Here is a 19,050-nt window from a genome sequence, read left to right on the forward strand (position 1 = left end):
AGAGACAGTTAGTCTGGGAAAACAGCTGCTCAAGTTAATGCGTAATTTTACATTTAAAGTGTTTAATTTTTAAGTATAATAAAATTAGTAATGTTATGTGTGACGTTTATAAATTTTCTAAACTTTTATACACATTTATCAATTTTAATAGATTTAGGCACTTGTGTGTCTGCCCTTTTTATTGACTAAGTGATAGAGGTAGATATAACATTTAGAAGGTAAGCAGTACTAAATTAAATTTTTAGAAAGAATAATAATCCCATTAATCTAGTAACAGTACACGTCGAAGGTCAGTGAATTTAAGCTAATTATTTATTTAAAAAAGGACAAACCATTATTGTACATGACATTGTTCTGTGTGTGACTAAAATGTAGGCAATATATTTCCATCCAAATATATTACATACATTTATGTGCAAACCTGGAATATTGCCTAAAAGATGCGAATAAAGCAGCGTTTCCATCCAACGAGTCGACGAAAACAAAATCGTTACTTCCTGATTAACTGGCGCCAAATATCAACAGTAAAAACAGAATTTACTGCTGTAGAAGAAGCTGCGCCAATTATTTCTTTATTTAATAAATGTACTTGCGCCTCAGAAGACAATGCTGACACACAATGAACACGTGGGGGCGTTTGAAGCCATGAGACGTGGAGAATTGACGCTCTTGACATGCTCCAGACGCTCGGAGGTAATTATATACACTAATACTGAAACAGTTAAGGCATTTTAGAACGACTAAAACAACATTTACAACATGTTACAATGTGCTCAGCCTGCTGGTTTGTCCATTCACACACATTTTAATCATCATTTGATGACCTTTTTTAATGTACATACTGTAATTTTTTCCTTAAAAGTGTTTTCATCATAGTTTATGTGCATATTTTCTATTGAATAAAAATTTATCCCTCTCAGTTATGCGTGTGTTTTTTATGCATACTTTTAAAAGTTACGTGCATCATGACGTTTCAAGCAATCATTTTTATGCACATATCCAGAATGAGCATTAAAATGGGTGGAAACGTAAGGCTAAGGCGAGAAATACCGCTTTGTCTTTTAAAAAAAGGGAGGAGATGGACAGAAACTCTGAGTTTAGAGAATAAAACCTGCTCCTGACCAGGTTAGGTTCACAGGGTAAGTTACCACAGTAACTGATTCTAAGTTAAACTTACCTCTATTTCAGAAACAGGCTTGACTTACCCTGCTTTCTCGAGTTTGACAAACCTGCCATTTTGAAACGGAAAACCCAGAGTTTCTCTCATTTCAGGGTTAACATACTCTGAGTTTTCACTTAGCCTCCTTTCTGAAACAAGCCCCAGATGTAGACTGTTAAAAAAAAACACGTCATTAAAATGAACTGAAACTCAGCAAATACTCAACAAAAAGGCATGAGAGATATATTTAAAGAAAGCTTAATATGTTTACTTTTGCATTAACCAATTCAAGTAGAAAAATAAATGATCTCTTTTCATGTAATCTGTATAAAAGGACTGGTACGGATTCTCGTTGCCTCATCACAGCGAATGTGATCCCGCACTCAGTGAGCGCACAGTTCATATGTAAATGATCTGATTTAAGCCAGGTATTATCCTCTCTATTATCCAGGCTCTCCGAGACATGGCATAAAACGACAAGCTTTATTATAGTTACTTATTTTGGTTTGAATGATGGTTACATGAGTGAACAGGGTGGAAAGTAATAAGAGTGAAGAGGGGAGGGGTGTTGATTTGGCGCAGGCCCTTGATAATGTCTCTGGGGCCCCACTAAATGTATGGGCCCTTAGAATCGTCCTAACTTCCCCTCCTTAGAGGTATGGTAAACTTATTTGTGGTTGATAGAAGGGCTGCACTATAAATCAAAAAAAGATCATGATCTTGATTCGACCCTACACACAATCTTAATTTATCTTTTCTGCGATTCAGCCAATTATGTTTTTAAGGTCAGGAGAAAAGTTCACCTTTTAATGGCATTAAAAATGTCACATACTGTATTAATAAGGTATAAATCACCCAATAATGTAGTTTCTGTCTTCATGTATTAATGTATTCGTGGTTGCAAAATCAAAATCTGACTCCCAGGGACGCGCGCACGCTTGCCTGCGGCTGAGCTGTCAAGCCGTGAGAGAGCGTCCGTTTCCCCGCAGGCTAGCGCGCGCGTCCCTGAGAGTCTGGAGCCCGCGGCTGAGGTGTCAAGCCACGAGAGAGCGTCTTTTTCCCCGCAGGCCAGCACGCGCGCGGCCCTGGGAGTCAGGGGCCCGCGACTGAGGTGTCAAGCCGCGAGAGAGCGTCTGTTTCCCTGCAGGCCAGCGCGCGCATCCCTGGGAGTCAGGGACTCGCGGCTGAGCTGTCAAGCAGTGAGAGAGCGTCCGTTTCCCCCGCAGGCCAGCACGTCCTGGCGCCAAAGCCGGTTGGGTCACCAGCGGTACGTTAGGTGTCAAAGCTAGAGGGTCTTTGGGGACCGGGGCTTGTCCGGGAAGAGTAGGGGGTTCTTGGCCAGAAAGCGCGTGACATGTGGCCTTGGAGGCAAGTGGCTCCAGAAGTTGTTCACCAGCGGCACCAATTATGCATCTGGAGTGAGAAAGGTCCAACAAGAATATGAGTGGCCTTATGTCTGGCTTTGACCCAGAACTTGTCTGCCGCTCAGCCCGCCCGCCTGGACTCCGTTTCCCCCGCTGATAATCGGCCCGTGCCCATGCCCCTCGGGATGCTCGGTGGGTTCGGTAGAGTCCCCCGGCATGGTGAATCAAGCCCCCAGGGGCAGCATAGGGACCGAGCTGGTGTAGGCTTCGATTCTCCCCCCCGAGTGTGTGTTTGCCCCAGTGCTGCCAATCCCATCCGTCTGCAACGCCGCCCACCCTCCGGTTTTATCCTCGCTGGCTCCCGGCTGACCCACCCCCCTCTACCCTGCTCCTCTGCTGGTTGGTTGAGGGGGGGGGCTAGTGGTCTTCGGCGAGGGTTACGATGGTTGGTGCATATCAATATGGTTGTAGCAGGTCGTACAAAAAAAAAAAAAACCCACAGCCGGCGCGTGTGGAGCTGCCCCCAAAATGGTACATGTTCGATGGGGCTCAAACAATCCCTGTTTTGGGGTGAAAAAGCGAATGAGAAAGGCTGTGGAAAAGCTCCCACAGGCCAGTGCAGCAAAGCTGCCCGAAGGGGTGCATTGTTTCACGGGACACCCCCCATGTTCCTTTGAAAAGGGGGGAGGGAGTGAGGTGGACACCCCTCTCCCCCTACTTGAGGTGTAATGAGAGAGGTGTTGAACCAAATAGATCTCGTAGGCATCGGCTTACAACCCCTGGTGCGGGGGGGAGGGGTTGTACTTCCCCTTTAAGAGAGAGAGGTCCACCGTCATGACGCAGAAGTGGACACCGCCTCCGCCCTTTTATGAACCACTGCACGTTGGCGTATGGGTCTCTTTCCCCTTTGGCGTTGGCTCTTGCACGGTCATGGCTGAATGTGTGCTCTGCTTTAATGTCTACAGTCGCCTCTCGCCTCACCTGACGGCTGTCCACAAGGTGACCAACTCGGACGAGAAGAGACTATTGCTCATGCTGGCCGTGTGGACACGCGGAATCCGCTGTGCCCGGTGCCCAGCTGTCGCAGGACGCCAGCCCGCCTACACAGGCACTTGAGGCAGCATGCAGTGCTCTCGGCCGAAAAGAGGCTATGGGAAGAGCGAAGCGTCAGAAAGTGACTCGGGAGTTGCAGTGGCTGCAGTCCACCGAGCCGGCGGTTCTCGTCGTGTCTATGCTAGCCTCGTCCTCCGAGGAGAAGCGGGACTCGGACGGCCTGGAGGCCGGCCGCCCGTGCGCTGACCCCGGCTGCAGGTGCGCTACGAAGCGCTTACAAGCTCAGCTCACGGACCTCGGCAAGCAGGTGGACCAGATGCGGTCTACCCTGGTTCAGTTCACGCGCCTCTACCGGGAGTTAAGGAGGGGGGAAGAGAGGAGGAGAACCAGGTCGCCTCCTGCACCACCGACCCCTGGGCGAGGGGCGGCCGGAGGTCCGACGCCCCCTGAGCCTCAGGAAGCTTTGGACCTGCAAGCCTATCCATTCCTGGACCATGTCCCTGCGCCGAGTTAAGTATAGTTGTGGCACTTTACTGTTGGTCAGGTGGGGTTGTGTCTTCAGGGCTGTTGACTCTTGGTTGTACCCGTTCTGCAGACCTGCTTTTGGGGGAGTTTGAAGGCTTTCAACTCGGCAGCGAGCCTACCGCCCGCCTGCGAAACAACGTCACTTCAAAGCTGGGCAGGATCAAAACCTTTCTGGGTTACATGGCAAGAGGCACCACGGAGCCAGAGAGCTTCCTTTTTCTCAATAATCCGGCCCGAATCTGAGCTTGGGCTGCTCTGCTGGGCCAGTTGCGTCTTACAATGCATAAGACAAACAGAGCCTTTGGGGCAGCGCAGTTGTCTCTAAACAGGGAGGAATACAGCTGGTTACGCAGGTTCTTGTCGCTGCGGGCTGGTCTCCCTAGAGCAGGGGTGTCCAAACTTTTTGGGCCGAGGGCCAGATGCAAAAAAAACAACGTTGTCGCGGGCCAAATTTTACACACATCACACAGACACGCATATATATATATATATATATATATATATATATATATATATATATATATATATATATATATATATATATATTTATATATATATACAGTTGAAGTCAGAATTGTTAGCCCCCGTTTATTTTTTCCCCAATTTCTGTTTAACGGAGAGAAGATTTTTTTCCACACATTTCTAAACATATTAGTTTTAGTAACTCATTTCTAATAACTGATTTATTTTATCTTTGCCATGATGACAGTAAATAATATTTGACTAGATATTTTTAAGACACTTCTATACAGCTTTAAGTGACATTTAAAGACTTAACTAGGTTAATCAAGTTACAAGTTAAGGTAATTAGGCAAGTTATTTTATTACAATGGTTTGTTCTGAAGACTTAAGGGGCTAATAATTTTGACCTTAAATGGTTCATAAAAAAATTAAAACCGCTTTTATTCTAGCCGAAATACAACAAATAAGTCTTTCTCCAGAAGAAAAAATATTAGATAGATAGATAGATAGATAGATAAATCATATCAAGAACCGCTGCTTAATTGAATGCATGTAATAGCGACACCCGGTGGTTATTTATTGAATTACGTTCATTTTTGTATAGCGGGCCAGATTCTATTGATATTTATAAAAAGCCTCGCGGGCCGCGACAAAACTGATTGCGGGCTGCAGATGGCCCGCGGGCCGTAGTTTGGACACGCCTGCCCTAGAGGGAGCCAGGCTCCCTATTTCTTTTTCACTTCCAGAGCCAGTCCTTGTCGGACCCTAAACAAATACTTTTAATCTGCGTGGACCAGCATGGGGCTTCCCGGCAAACCGACCTTTACTGACATACGGACTGCCATCGCGACCCACGTGAGTATGCATGTGATGCTCCTGTGACTACCACCAGCAGCTTTGATCCTAAAAAGGTTCTGCCTGTCTGTCTCTCGCCGACACAGGCAAAGAATGCACATTCTTCAGAGGGTCGCCGGAAGGTGGCGCAATTCATGTGCCATGACACTTCAACCTCAGATAAGTTCTACACACTTCACTTCACCTCGGACCTCTCCAAGCACGTGTGCACCGCAGACTATTTGAAAGGGCCCTGGTGGAGGAGGATGGGGAGGAGGAGGGGGAGCTAGTGGGCACAGAAAGCCCCTCGCGGAAGGGGCGCAAGAGGACAGAGACTCCTGGATCTCCCCTGGTAAATCAGTTTCTTTTTGGCGTGGATGGTAACAGCAGAACGTTTGGCATTGACTAACTGGCCTTTTTGTGTCTCTTTTCCAGGAGGGAACCAGCAGGAGGACACTGCCATTGCGACCTGCCAAGGGGAAAAGCCAGGGGGCTCACCCACTCGAACCAACAGAAGACTCTGAATCGTCCTGAATAAATATTATATAACTTAACGGTCATATGGTGTTCAGTGTCTTTATTATTCCTATGTGTGTGGTAAAAATAGCTTCAGTAGGGGCAAATGAGCCCTGTCTCCTTAGTACTAAGGTGGACGCCTGCTACGTCCAGGTTCAGCCTTGGCTACGGGCCAATTGGGGAAAATTATCCCTGTCTCGTGTGTTCAAAGTGTCTCGTGGGACGCCCATGTCCAGGTTCAGCCTTGGTTGATAGCTCAGAGGGAGAAATCATCCCTTTTGCAGCACAAAGAGGTGCTGGGCTGGATGACACTGTCCAGGTCTGCAACTGCTTTGAATGGCCAGATGGCCTATGGTCCAACTCTGGGTATTAGCAAGCTTCTCCCGGGACAGCTTGGTCCTTTGAGCTGCATGAAGAGGTCAGGACAGAGCTGCTGAGGAGTGGAGGTTAACTTCGTTGAGGAAGCGCAACTGGTGCGATCGGTTCCCTTTGAAATAGACTGGACAAAGAGCGATGATCGTGCACCCACAGTCATGTTTTTAAGAGCTCAAGATTAAAAAATACACATTCTTTTGTAAGCAGCAGTGGTCACTGCTTTTATTTGAATTATTCTTTCTATTAGATTATTAACAGATTATTACAGGCCTATATTAACCGTGTGGGTGTGAGCATCCTATCATTATCAACCATGGTATGTTTCGTTTGGTTAGTTATATTTGTTAATATAGTTTAATTATATTTTTTACAAAACTAATGCTTTAATAGATTAACTCCCAGTTTTTTTGCACTTAACTGGTGATCTGGAACTTTAGGCCAGACAGATTACTGTGCATATTTTAGATATATGACAATACTTCTTTTTTTTATTTAATATTTAAAGTTTTTTTAAGAAAATTTTTGTTAGATTAAAAAGTGCACCTATACAGCTATATTTTTCTTGTTTTGACACATTAAAAAATTGTGACTAAGAAATACTTATTTGGTGTGGCCAGATATAAATTTGCTGAATCCTTAGTTTTGAGCCCTGAAAAGTCGTGTGAAATAAAAACTGATTGCATTGCGACATAATGCATTTGCTCATGCACACTGAGTAAGCTAATACACAATACACTTAAGAAGTTAAGTGAATGAGGAGGCATGTGGACATAACACAATATCCAAATCAAGTCATTTTAGCATGTCAAAGTCAAAATTTAAGCATATAAAATATATTTTCCCAACAAGAAAATTGTGGCTAGTGAAAATGGCGAGTAGCTAGTAATGTTGGAAATCTACTGGCCATAGTGGCTGGTGATCAAAAATGTTAATGTCAAGCCCTGATAATAACTATACAAAATTTAGCATTTTAAACAACAGTAGACCAACACATAGGCCTGATATTTGTATTGTATATTACCATATGTTTGAAAATTAACAATAATAATAGGCTAATTGTATTGACCCACCTTGGTCCCACTTTACATTAGGTGGCCTTAGTAACTATGTACCTACAGCCCAAATTACACATTTGGTACAGTGTACTTACATTGTACCTTCATGTTCTTACATTTAAAGTACACACAGGCTTAATATGTAGTTACAAAAGTGTACTTACATATATAGGCTAATGTGTAAGTACACATTTTATAAGTACATATTTGTAAGTACGTATTTGTAAGTACATTATTTTTAAGTACACGTTTGTAAGTACACAACATATTTGCTATTGCTATTTTTTTTTTTTTTTGGCAAACATATTTTTTTTACTTCTATTACACAACAAAGAATTATTGTTTATGGTTACCGCAAGGTGCGCAATATCCTTATTATTCAAAGATGCAACCAATGTTTGCAAAATACATACAGTTGTAAATGTTCATTCAGTTCATTCATTTAATTTATTTGTGTTAGGAAAGAGTCATTTATTTATTTATGTTGTGGTGTGCACTTCACCTGTTGTAAATAATGCACATAAACTGCAGCATCTATTCAGCAAAACGTTTTATTTGTAAACAGTAGTTAATATGCAAAAAATTAGAGGAAATAGCAATGAAAAATATATTTTATGGCATATATAATCTTTGTTTATGTTAGCAAAATGGTTCTCACTTATGTTGTACAGCATTAAATAATGTAAAAATACACATAACTTGATATTACAAATCTAGTAAATTCAATGGTCAACAGTAACTACGATTAATAAATTATGTCAACGTATTAGTTAACTCTTGTTAACTAAGTAAATTTTGTTGTAAAGGGTGGGACCATTTGAACACTCAGGAATATGTACTTAACTACTGTGTACTTACACTGAAAATACACTAAATCTGCCCTCAAAATACAGTAAGGAACCATTGTTGATACACAGGAACTATCGTGTACTTACACTGAAAATACACTAAATCAGCCCTCTTAAAATACAGTGAGAAACCATTGTTGATACACAGGAACTACCGTGTACTTACACTGAAAATACACTAAATTTGCCCTCTTAAGATACAGTGAGGAACCCTTGTTGATACACAGGAACAACCATGTACTTACATAGAAAATACACTAAATTTGCCCTCTTAAAATACAGTGAGGAACCATTGTTGATACACAGGAACAACCATGTACTTACACTGAAAATACACTAAATCTGCCCTTTTAAGATACAGTGAGGAACCCTTGTTGATACACAGGAACTACCGTGTACTATACTGAAAATACACTAAATCTGACCTCTTAAAATACAGTGAGGAACCCTTGTTGATACACAGGAACAACCATGTACTTACACTGAAAATACACTAACTTTGCCCTCTTAAGATACAGTGAGGAACCCTTGTTGATACACAGGAACAACCGTGTACTTACATAGAAAATACACTAAATTTGCCCTCTTAAAATACAGTGAGGAACCATTGTTGATACACAGGAACAACCATGTACTTACACTAAAAATACACTAAATTTGCCCTCTTAAGATACAATGAGGAACCCTTGTTGATACACAGGAACAACCGTGTACTTACATAGAAAATACACTAAATCTGCCCTTTTAAGATACAGTGAGGAACCCTTGTTTATACACAGGAACTACAGTGTACTTACACTGAAAATACACTAAATTTGCCCTCTTAAGATACAGTGAGGAACCCTTGTTGATACAAAGGAACAACCGTGTATTTACATAGAAAATACACTAAATTTGCCCTCTTAAAATACAGTGAGGAACCATTGTTGATACACAGGAACTACCATGTACTTACACTGAAAATACACTAAACCTGCCCTTTTGTGGGAGAACAAATGTGTGAACAATTATAAATGTGGTATTTTTATTTAAACTTGCTAATAATTACAGGATATGCAAAAAACAAGTTTTAATTCAGTTATTTTTATTGTAACTTTCAGATAAACTGAAACAGTGTATTTAGGAAACTTTTACAAAATTAGAATTATTTTGAGAAAATATAACAAACAAAAAAGGTCACACAATATGGTTTAAACACATTTCTTTAGATATACAGTAACACAGGAAACCATACGTTAGATGAAAAAAAAAAACCTCAAAATAATAAGCATTTAGCGAAATTTGTATTTAATTGGCAAGAGTTTTCCACTTTGTTTTGCCGAGAAAATTGAAGCTTTCACTTCAGTGGTCAGGGCCTCCGAGCACCTCTGAGCAAATTCAAAAAGCTTCTCTTGCTGAGGCTGGAATTGGGGGAGGGAGCGGTAAAATTCTGGATCAACAATTTGAATCTCAGCTATAACTGCAGAGAGGGCAAGAGTGTTTCTGTCCACTCCAACCTTTGTGAAAGCTCTTGTCATGCTTCCTTCCTTATTGTATGCTCGAAGAACTTTTTTGTATCTCTTTAGAACGTCTTCTGGAGACTTAGCTGTTGAAAATTAAATAAATAATTTATTAATGCATTGCACATTATAAAAAAAATGGCAAAGTCATTTTCATCAAGAATCAATTCACAAAAAGTACTGATCTTGTATTTACCTCTCACAGTTGAACAGGAGAATGTAGATCTTGACCTTTTTGGGGGGGGTTTCTTCTTTTTGGATTTTTTTTGTGACATCTTTCATCTTCAGATGATGATGATGATAGGGAGGACGATGAAGATGATGAAGAGGGTAACTCATCACTGTCACTACTAGTGTCTTTCTTCTTCTTTTTCTTTTCTTTGCCTAAATGAAAGATTCATATTAAATTCATTTTTCCTTGAAATGGCTGTCATTTTTAATGTTGGCATAAAATAGTCTATTGCATTAGGCATTTTGAGTAACTTGCACTTTGCAAGGTCTAATTGTGTCCAGTAGTTGCTGGTTTTATTGTGAAAACTAATACTGTAATAAAACTAACAAATACTGTATACCAAAATGAAGGCTGATCTAAATGCAGCTTACTACCCTCACTGTAAAAACACTAAAACAATTGCTGCCTTAAAAACATTACTTTTTTTCACTTAAACAGCAAAGTTGTCTTAACTCAGGTTAAAGTTGGCAGGACTTGACAATACAAGTGTAAGTTGTTGTAATTAAGAAGGATATTGATAGTACTTATAATTCAAGTACAATAGACATGGTTTAAGTTTACTACACTTAAATATTGAAGCTGAGTCTCTCATTTGCACACACACTCATATACTATGGGTAATCTACATCTTTGGAAGAAACCAGGGGTGCGTTTCCCAAACAACGATGTCACTAACGGCTGAACTATCATAGTATGGTTCAATCATTTGGGAAAATAACTATGTAGTGACGAGTGTTTTCCCAAAACCGGTAGTTTTTCTTTCGCAGATTCATCGCTTGAACGACGTTAGTTATAACGTAAAACGCCCAAAATGATGCTCTAAACTGGGAGTAACAACTTCTTTAGAGAAAAACCCATAATTTCTTTGTGCAAATTATATTGTTTTACACGCACACACATTTAAAATAAAGTTCAATATTAGATTTGGTAAAAACATGCACACGCTTTCCATATTAACTGGATAATATGTAAATGGCACATAGGGCCTGTGTTTGCTTTACTAATATTATTGAGAAGTTGAATATTACATATTCTATTCTAAAACATATCCCTTACAAAAGCTAACACATATTTTAATATCATATATAAGTCATATGAATAAATAAATAAATAATGAGGCAATTTATTAAGAAATGAAATGTAATATGTATTATTTCTTAGAAATGAAAAAAAACATACATTAATAATATTTAAGTATGATGATGATAGTAGTTAATATTATTAATAAGTAGGATGTTGTTTATTCATTTTTATTTTTTTTAAAGTCTACTTTTACAATTTGAGAAATGTTCTAACCAGCAGGCCCATGTCATATAGAGTACAGACATTTAATAAATAACCCACTATAAATGAAAAGAATTAACGTATGCTTTCTGTTTTCATAAGCTTTGGAGACATAACATAAATTCTGCTTTTAAATAATAGGTCACCTATAGCTTTTGCCATGAGGCTGTGTTTAAAATAACATCAATGTCTTAAAAATGCACTGCGAAGAGAGCATGATTGTTAACATTAAGATCGCTAAAACTGAACTGTAAAAAATAGTTTGAAAGCAAACTACACTTAAGAGCGATGACCTTTATGCTTTTTTATTTTTAATAATTCCAACTTTTAATGTTAGAATGTTCTAAATGAATAGGCCAGGGTGATAAGTGGGAATAGAACACAGAGCGCAAGCATTATTGATTATTAAAACTGATATTCAGCGAAAGAGATGGTATGTTTCGTATTTTCAATGAAAATGAAAGGAGGTAGTTATGTTAAAGGCTCCGTTTTGTTATAAATTTGCATACGGTGAAGATAACAGTCATATAAATGAGTAGCTACACGACACCACAACATTTTTGGGGTCTGTTATGTTGTTAATATCAAAATTAAAATAGGCAGTTCCTTATATCATGTTTTCATTTTATTGTTAACATAGTAAAACAATGTAGCCAGGGTATGTGAATGAGGTTATAAAGTACACTGTTCCCTTTAAATATTTACCCGACGTGACCATGGGAGTTTGTTCTCCATATCAAACTTGCGAAGTCTGACAAGGAGAGCAAGAAGACTGAACTTTGTGTAGGCTACTTAATATTGAGGAAAAAGCCCCTATCAGATAGGCGATTGTCTGCAGCCCTGCCTCCATTTTCAGATGTCTCCGTTTTCCCCCATCCACACTGAGACAGAGCAGCAGCATTTTAGAATAAAAACGTATGCGTTTTAAAACTAAAACGTGTTAGTGTAAACGGGGCCCAAGGCAATACCGAAGGCAAAAGGCAGTCCAACCTGGTACTAGTAAGGTGTACCCAATAAAGTGGCCAATGAGTAAGTGTGTGTGTATATATACATATAAGTATATATGTATATATGCATACGAATACAATTTTTAAAGTAGATTTATTTAATTACAAATTTATACATTTTTATTTGCACAAATTTGTACTATTTAAAGCAGAATTATTTTTAACTGAAAATGTTTAACTTAACTAATATATAGATTTAGCTGACTTTTGACTTTAAAGGTGCAGTAGGTGATTGTCTTCAGAAACATTTTTCGTTGTGCTGATTAAAAGTCTCTTCACAGTCCAATAGTAATGATTAAAGTAAATGATCTAAATGTGTTTATATGTATTTTTATATTCTGAGTAAGGCATAAGACTAAAAAATGTTTATTAAATTAAATATTGTCAGGCCGACATTTCCCATAATTCTGATAAGTAGCCCAAACTGTCAACAAATGTAGTTTTGGGCTTCTGCGCATCTCTGTTCACGCGCATCCGTCATTATTGTGTGCCCGCCTGCATGATTGCCGTGCATTCACGACACGTGCACACAAGACATTCACTGTCGCGGTAAAATCAAATTCTGAATTTAAACTTTTTAAAATCCTGAATCAATATTGGAGTTACTTTTGAACGCTGGAGGAAGGACGACACCATGGCTGAAGTGTTTCTGTTAGACAGGTAATGTTCTTCCACAAAGATGATATAGAGTGTGTTTAAAATGGATTGTATACACAGAGGTGTTGTTCAGCCACTAAAATCTCCCAGTGAAAGATTGATGTAACTATTTTCAGTTTTATAAGGACCTTTTACAGCATCTTGTAATGTAGATTTTTATTTAGTTTTGTTAAGTTCAATTCATGGTGATGACAACCGTAAATGTGTATGCTGCACATAGAAAGAAAGTAGGACTTTTATGTTATGTTAAAAGGTCACTTCCGGTGTGAGCGAGAGTTTTTTGTTGTTGTTAGTGAATGGCCATGGTGGTCATGCAATAAAGGAGACGAGCTCTAAACTGTTGTTTTCATTTAGTAACAAGTTTAACAACAAAACTTCAGTAAATAGCGCTATTAATAAGTAAAATTCCTGCACGCCGCCAGCCAGACACTAACTACATTTCTAACTGGCAAATGTCATGAACTGGTGAGTTGTCTGCTGTCGTGTCGCGGTGCGCACACTTGCGATTTTAAGAGGCGTGACTTTGAATCACAGTCCCTCCCCGCCATCCAAAGATAATGTGCTAAGCATTTTGGCAGATCACCTACTGCACCTTTAAGTAAAAGTTTAGCCAAGTAAAACTTTGATATAATTTATAATTTATGTCAACACATTCAATCCAAATAAGTTAACATAACTCAACATTTTTAGTTGTCATAACTAATTGCCGCAATATTTTTTTACTGTGTAGGTTAGACCCCTCACCCCACCCCCGATTTCATTTTATTACACAAAACTACATTTCTAAACTAATTACTTCTGTTTATTTGTATGTGGATTAATTTTGGATGCTAAGCTCTGGTGAAACTTTTTAAATAAGCAACACCTTTAACAAGATGCTTTCTAAGAAATAATGTGACGTGTTAAGTACCTATTTTTCTTGCTTTATATAAAAAGTAATGTTACATATAAAGCCTATGATTATCTTATTGCCAGGGCCAGACGGAATCTGCGGACGTTTTTTGCTATTTCTGCAGAGAATTTTGGTAAAAATCTGCGGATTTCTGCGGAATTATTTTGGGAGTATCCAGCGGAGTATCATAACTTACACTTTAATATATTAAATAAAAAATAATAAATTACTGAATAAAAACTGAATAAATTCAGATTTACACATTTGCTCAAGTAAATAAACAGAATTTATAATGACCTAAAAATCTGCGGAATTCTGCGCGCAGATTCCGTGTGGACCTACTTATAGCTTAGCATTACTCACCACAAACAGATCCAAGTGTGCGTCTTAGAAAGTCACGCTCTTCCTCTAGAGATTTTATCTTTTCCAAAAGAATTTCCACAGTTGGACCTTCTGAAGCTGCCTGGAGTCCTTAACACAGACATTCAAATTTACTGTATGTTCTGCCACTCGTTATATAGGCTCTATCAAAGGTCAGGTTTGAAATAACTGTCTTTTAATTTTGTAGCCATACAGTTATTTGATCTCACCCTTCTCACTTTCATCCAAAGAATAGCTGGCAACTGGGCTTGAGTCTTCTGTGAAACAGAATTAACATAGTTACAGTGAGTGCAGCAAATTGTATGATAACATTACAAATAACTATTAAACTTGATATATACTAAAATATACTTACTAATTACTCACCCTCAAGTGGTTAAAATAACAAAAGATATTTTGAAGAAAGCTAAAACCTTGTAACCATTAAACTTCATAGTAAAAAAAAACTAATTGTATGTAAGTGGATGGTTACAGATTTTCTTTAAAGTGTCTTTCTGTCACGTAAGCGTGATCAAAAACAATAAACAAAAGGTGCGGATCCAAGTGCAGATTTAATAAATCTTAAGTGCAGAAAACAGTGACCAAAAAAAATACAAAATCTCAAAAATACAAAGTAACAAATCAACAACAAAACAAGACGGATAACACGAACTAGACTTTGGCAAACTACAAGGCAAGATCAGGAACAAACTTACTAGGAGCAGGGAGACAAGGAAGACAACGACGCGATGACAAACATAGGTGGAATGGTAGAATATATAGTCCAGATAATCAACGGTAACACAAAACAGATGTGATGGCAGGTCAGTGTAGGTGTTCCGGTGTGTGCGCGGGGCATGTATGAAAATGTAGTTTTTTCCTGGGGCACTGTAGCGCCTACAAAGTCCTAGAGCGCTACAGCGCCCTCAGGTGGTCACAGACGGATCTGACATTACCCCCGCTCTAAAGAGCGGCTTCCAGACGCTCCCAGACTGGTTCCAAGAGGGGGGGCGGAGCGGAGCAGGAACAAAGGGAGGGATGGGAGGGCCAGATTAGGGTCAGGCACTCCAGCAGGAAGCCAGGGTGCAGCCGGGGAATCAGTCCAAAATGGGGAGGACCACCAGGGAGGGGCGGGAGGGATGACCCACGGACGATCCTGCAGAAAACACAAGGCAGGGAACCCCAAGAGAGCCAGCAGGAGAGGCAACTGGACAGGAGCCGACGGGACTGGAGGCAGCTGGACAGGAGCCGGCGGGACTGGAGGCAGCTGGACAGGAGCCGGCGGGACAGGAGGCAGCTGGGCTGGAGCCGGAGGCAGCTGGGCTGGAGCCGGAGGCAGCTGGGCTGGAGCCGGAGGCAGCTGGGCTGGAGCCGGAGGCAGCTGGGCTGGAGCCGGAGGCAGCTGGACTGGAGCCGGCGGGACTGGAGGCAGCTGGACTGGAGCCGGCGGGACTGGAGGCAGCTGGACTGGAGCCGGCGGGACTGGAAGCAGCTGGACTGGAGCCGGCGGGACTGGAGGCAGCTGGACTGGAGCCGGCAGGGCATGGAGCCGGACTGGGACCGGCAGGGCAAGACGTCTGGGTGGCGTTGGTAATGCCAGGAGCCGGGCTGGGGCCGGCAGGGCGAGGAGCCGGGCTGGGGCCGGCAGGGCAAGACGTCTGGGAGGTGCCGGCAAGGCAAGACGTCTGGGTGGCGTTGGTAATGCCAGGAGCCGGGCTGGGGCCGGCAGGGCGAGGAGCCGGGCTGGGGCCGGCAGGGCAAGACGTCTGGGAGGTGCCGGCAGGGCAAGACGTCTGGATGGCGTTGGTAATGCCAGGAGCTGGGCTGAGGCCGGCAGGGCGAGGAGCCTGGGTGAGGCCGGTAAAGCCAGGGGCCGGACTGGAACTGGCATTGTACTGCGCTCTGGGGCTGGAGCCGACACTGGCGGGCGCTCTGGGGCTGGAGCCGACACTGGCGGGCGCTCTGGGGCTGGAGCCGACACTGGCGGGCGCTCTGGGGCTGGAGCCGACACTGGCGGGCGCTCTGGGGCTGGAGCCGACACTGGCGGGCGCTCTGGGGCTGGAGCCGACACTGGCGGGCGCTCTGGGGCTGGAGCCGACACTGGCGGGCGCTCTGGGGCTGGAGCCGACACTGGCGGGCGCTCTGGGGCTGGAGCCGACACTGGCGGGCGCTCTGGGGCTGGAGCCATCCTCTTCCTGCGCCTCCCTCGTCTGGTGGTTTTAGACGTGAGAGCAGTGTCATCTGGAGAAGGAGCTTGCTCTGGAACTGGAGCTGACACTGGCGGGCTTTGTGGGACTAGGATGGACACTGGTTTATCACACAATTCCAGAAGGCTCTCCAGAGGCTCCGAAAAGGGTGGTTTGCGAACAGCCCGACGCAGATAAGCCCGCAACTCCAGTCCAGCCTCTCTCCTCCCTCCCTTAGACAAATCCGCTGGCCCCGAAAATATCCCTCTCTGTTGCCCTCCACTCAGGCCTCCCTCCTGAGGGTTCTCCTCTTTCAGGGCAACAGAGAGAGGGGAGCCAGAGATCATTAAAGCTGCCTCAATGAACCGATACAGGTTCCAGTCTTCCTCATATGGTGGCATTTGGGATCGTACTGGTTCCAATAGTCCTCCCCGAAAGAACATCATAAGCAACAAGTCACTATGAGAGCTCTTCGGGGCAAGCTCCAAAAAATCTTTAATGTAACGCTCTATGGAGCGGTTACCTTGCTTTAGAAGCATAATTAAACTATCTGCTGGATCCATTTATTGATCGCGTCGTTCTGTCACGTAAGCGTGATCAAAAACAATAAACAAAAGGTGCGGATCCAAGTGCAGATTTAATAAATCTTAAGTGCAGAAAACAGTGACCAAAAAAAATACAAAATCTCAAAAATACAAAGTAACAAATCAACAACAAAACAAGACGGATAACACGAACTAGACTTTGGCAAACTACAAGGCAAGATCAGGAACAAACTTACTAGGAGCAGGGAGACAAGGAAGACAACGACGCGATGACAAACATAGGTGGAATGGTAGAATATATAGTCCAGATAATCAACGGTAACACAAAACAGATGTGATGGCAGGTCAGTGTAGGTGTTCCGGTGTGTGCGCGGGGCATGTATGAAAATGTAGTTTTTTCCTGGGGCACTGTAGCGCCTACAAAGTCCTAGAGCGCTACAGCGGCCTCAGGTGGTCACAGACGGATGTGACACTTTCTTTGTTTAAAATAGGAAAGAAACTCAAACAGGTTTGGAACCACTTAAAGATGAGTAAATGATGACAATTTTTAGTTTTGGTTGAACTATCCTTTTAATCATCACCTATTTGTTAAAACCTTACACTTATATAGACAAACTACAGTGAGCAGCATTAATGAGTACACCAATTTCTCACTTAGGAAGCAACACTGATTGACAATCAGTTTCACATGCGGTTGTGCAAACAAACAAACAACTTTTTTTTATTATTTCATATTTTTCCACAACAAATTAATTTGGGTGTACAGTACACATATTTGGACTGTTATATTAAGATATTTTGTTAAACTAGTTCCAGTTTTGGAACTGATAAAGTATAGTATATGCACAAATATATTATTGCACAGCGTCCTATAGATAATATTAATTTAAAGAGAGATTTGTGAGGGTGTACTCATTTATGCCGAGCACAGTAAATAAAATGGATAATTTATAAATGGAAACACAAAAAGTAACGTTAGGCTTAGAATAACATTAGAATTTAGAAATGTCCCAAAATATCATATGTACCTGGTTTGTTTTCACAGTCCACTGACTGCTTGGAGAATGTTACCTCTCTGTCCTCATCTGTGACAACGGCATTTATATCTGTAGATAAGCCAGTAAATGATGAAAGACTATGGCAACAATGAATCTTTTTACAGTCCTATTTGCTGAAATAATACACTAAATACTCCACAATGGTGTTATCAAGACTTTCAGATAAAGAGAAAACAATTTACTTTCAACCTCATAGACACTGCATTAGAAAAACCTTGCATTTAATTGTAATTTGACACAAATATGACACGTTTCTTTTTAGAAATCAAAGTATTAAAAACTTTCAAGGATTTCAGCTTATGACGACCGTTAGCGCGTCATAACAGTCTTGTGAAAAGGGTCAATTTATGTGCTAACGTTACAATCAAGGAAACATTAATGTTACAGTACGATAATAGTGTTGTTGTAAGTTACCTAATGCAGGTACTGCAAGAGTGCGAAGTCTTTTTGTCTTCCTCTTCCGAAACATAACTGAAAGTGTTCAGAATTAAAATTCTGTTTCTAGAATCAGTGTTATGAAGTCTTTTTTTCCACTATTTCCGTATACTGTGGAAACAAAGTACATCATTTGACAATAATACATATACGTATATTAAAGACGTAATTATTTATCTGCCATTCCTCCAATGTGTCGTCGCCAGCCGTTGAAATTCGAATAATTATGACCCCCAGGCGCCAGGTAAGTCACGCATGCGCGCAACACGTCTCTGAAAGTATATACGTCATCAAATGCAGACCTCTGATTGGATGTTTCGCTCCCGCATTTCACTCCTGCATTTCAAATATATTTAGAAAAGTAGATGTATGCAGTTTTACGATGCGATTAAAATGAATTTATCTGAGCAAATACACCACCTTTTACATCGCTGTAGAAGAGGATCTCATCATCAGAAAAGTTTAATAAAATGGTTTATCAAGAAGAGACTGCTCCATGGTGCACCAACCTGCCGCGTTTGCAGAAAGGAAATGAAGCTGACCAGTTACAAGAGTAGCGACGGTTATATATGGTAAGTAGAGTACTAAGTTACTGTACATTGTGCCATGTTACTATATATAGTATATATTTATACAAATCTTATAATAGGTCTTTAATTTGTATTTATTGTGGCAATGCTTCATACAAAACACACACATAATAT

At 41.2% G+C, this 19,050-nt stretch overlaps 2 protein-coding genes across 3 annotated transcripts in view; both read right to left on the bottom strand.

Moving 5' to 3' along the window:
• The window catches only part of LOC147846851 (uncharacterized), a 707,546-nt gene that overhangs the window by 450,855 nt on the left and 237,641 nt on the right, over positions 1-19,050 (bottom strand). The window lies entirely within an intron of this gene.
• Positions 9,259-18,574, bottom strand: LOC147846853 (uncharacterized). 2 transcript variants are annotated; one of them, XM_087237251.1, is made up of 6 exons: positions 18,326-18,574; positions 17,882-17,959; positions 14,353-14,400; positions 14,126-14,233; positions 9,887-10,074; positions 9,259-9,776 (listed from the first exon to the last, which is right to left on the bottom strand). In XM_087237251.1, exons 1-5 carry the CDS (start codon positions 18,378-18,380, stop codon positions 9,890-9,892), a joined length of 474 nt encoding a protein of 157 aa, XP_087093377.1. In that variant the 5' UTR covers positions 18,381-18,574; the 3' UTR covers positions 9,259-9,776; positions 9,887-9,889. The 2 variants fall into 2 exon arrangements, 1 of the variants encoding a protein (XP_087093377.1); XR_015476593.1 differs by lacking the exon at positions 18,326-18,574 and having other exon boundaries at positions 14,353-14,637; positions 17,327-17,959.

Source organism: Danio rerio, chromosome 1 (genome assembly GCF_052040795.2).
Source record: "Danio rerio strain M-AB ecotype USA chromosome 1, GRCz13ab, whole genome shotgun sequence".
NCBI classification, from domain to species: domain Eukaryota; kingdom Metazoa; phylum Chordata; class Actinopteri; order Cypriniformes; family Danionidae; genus Danio; species Danio rerio.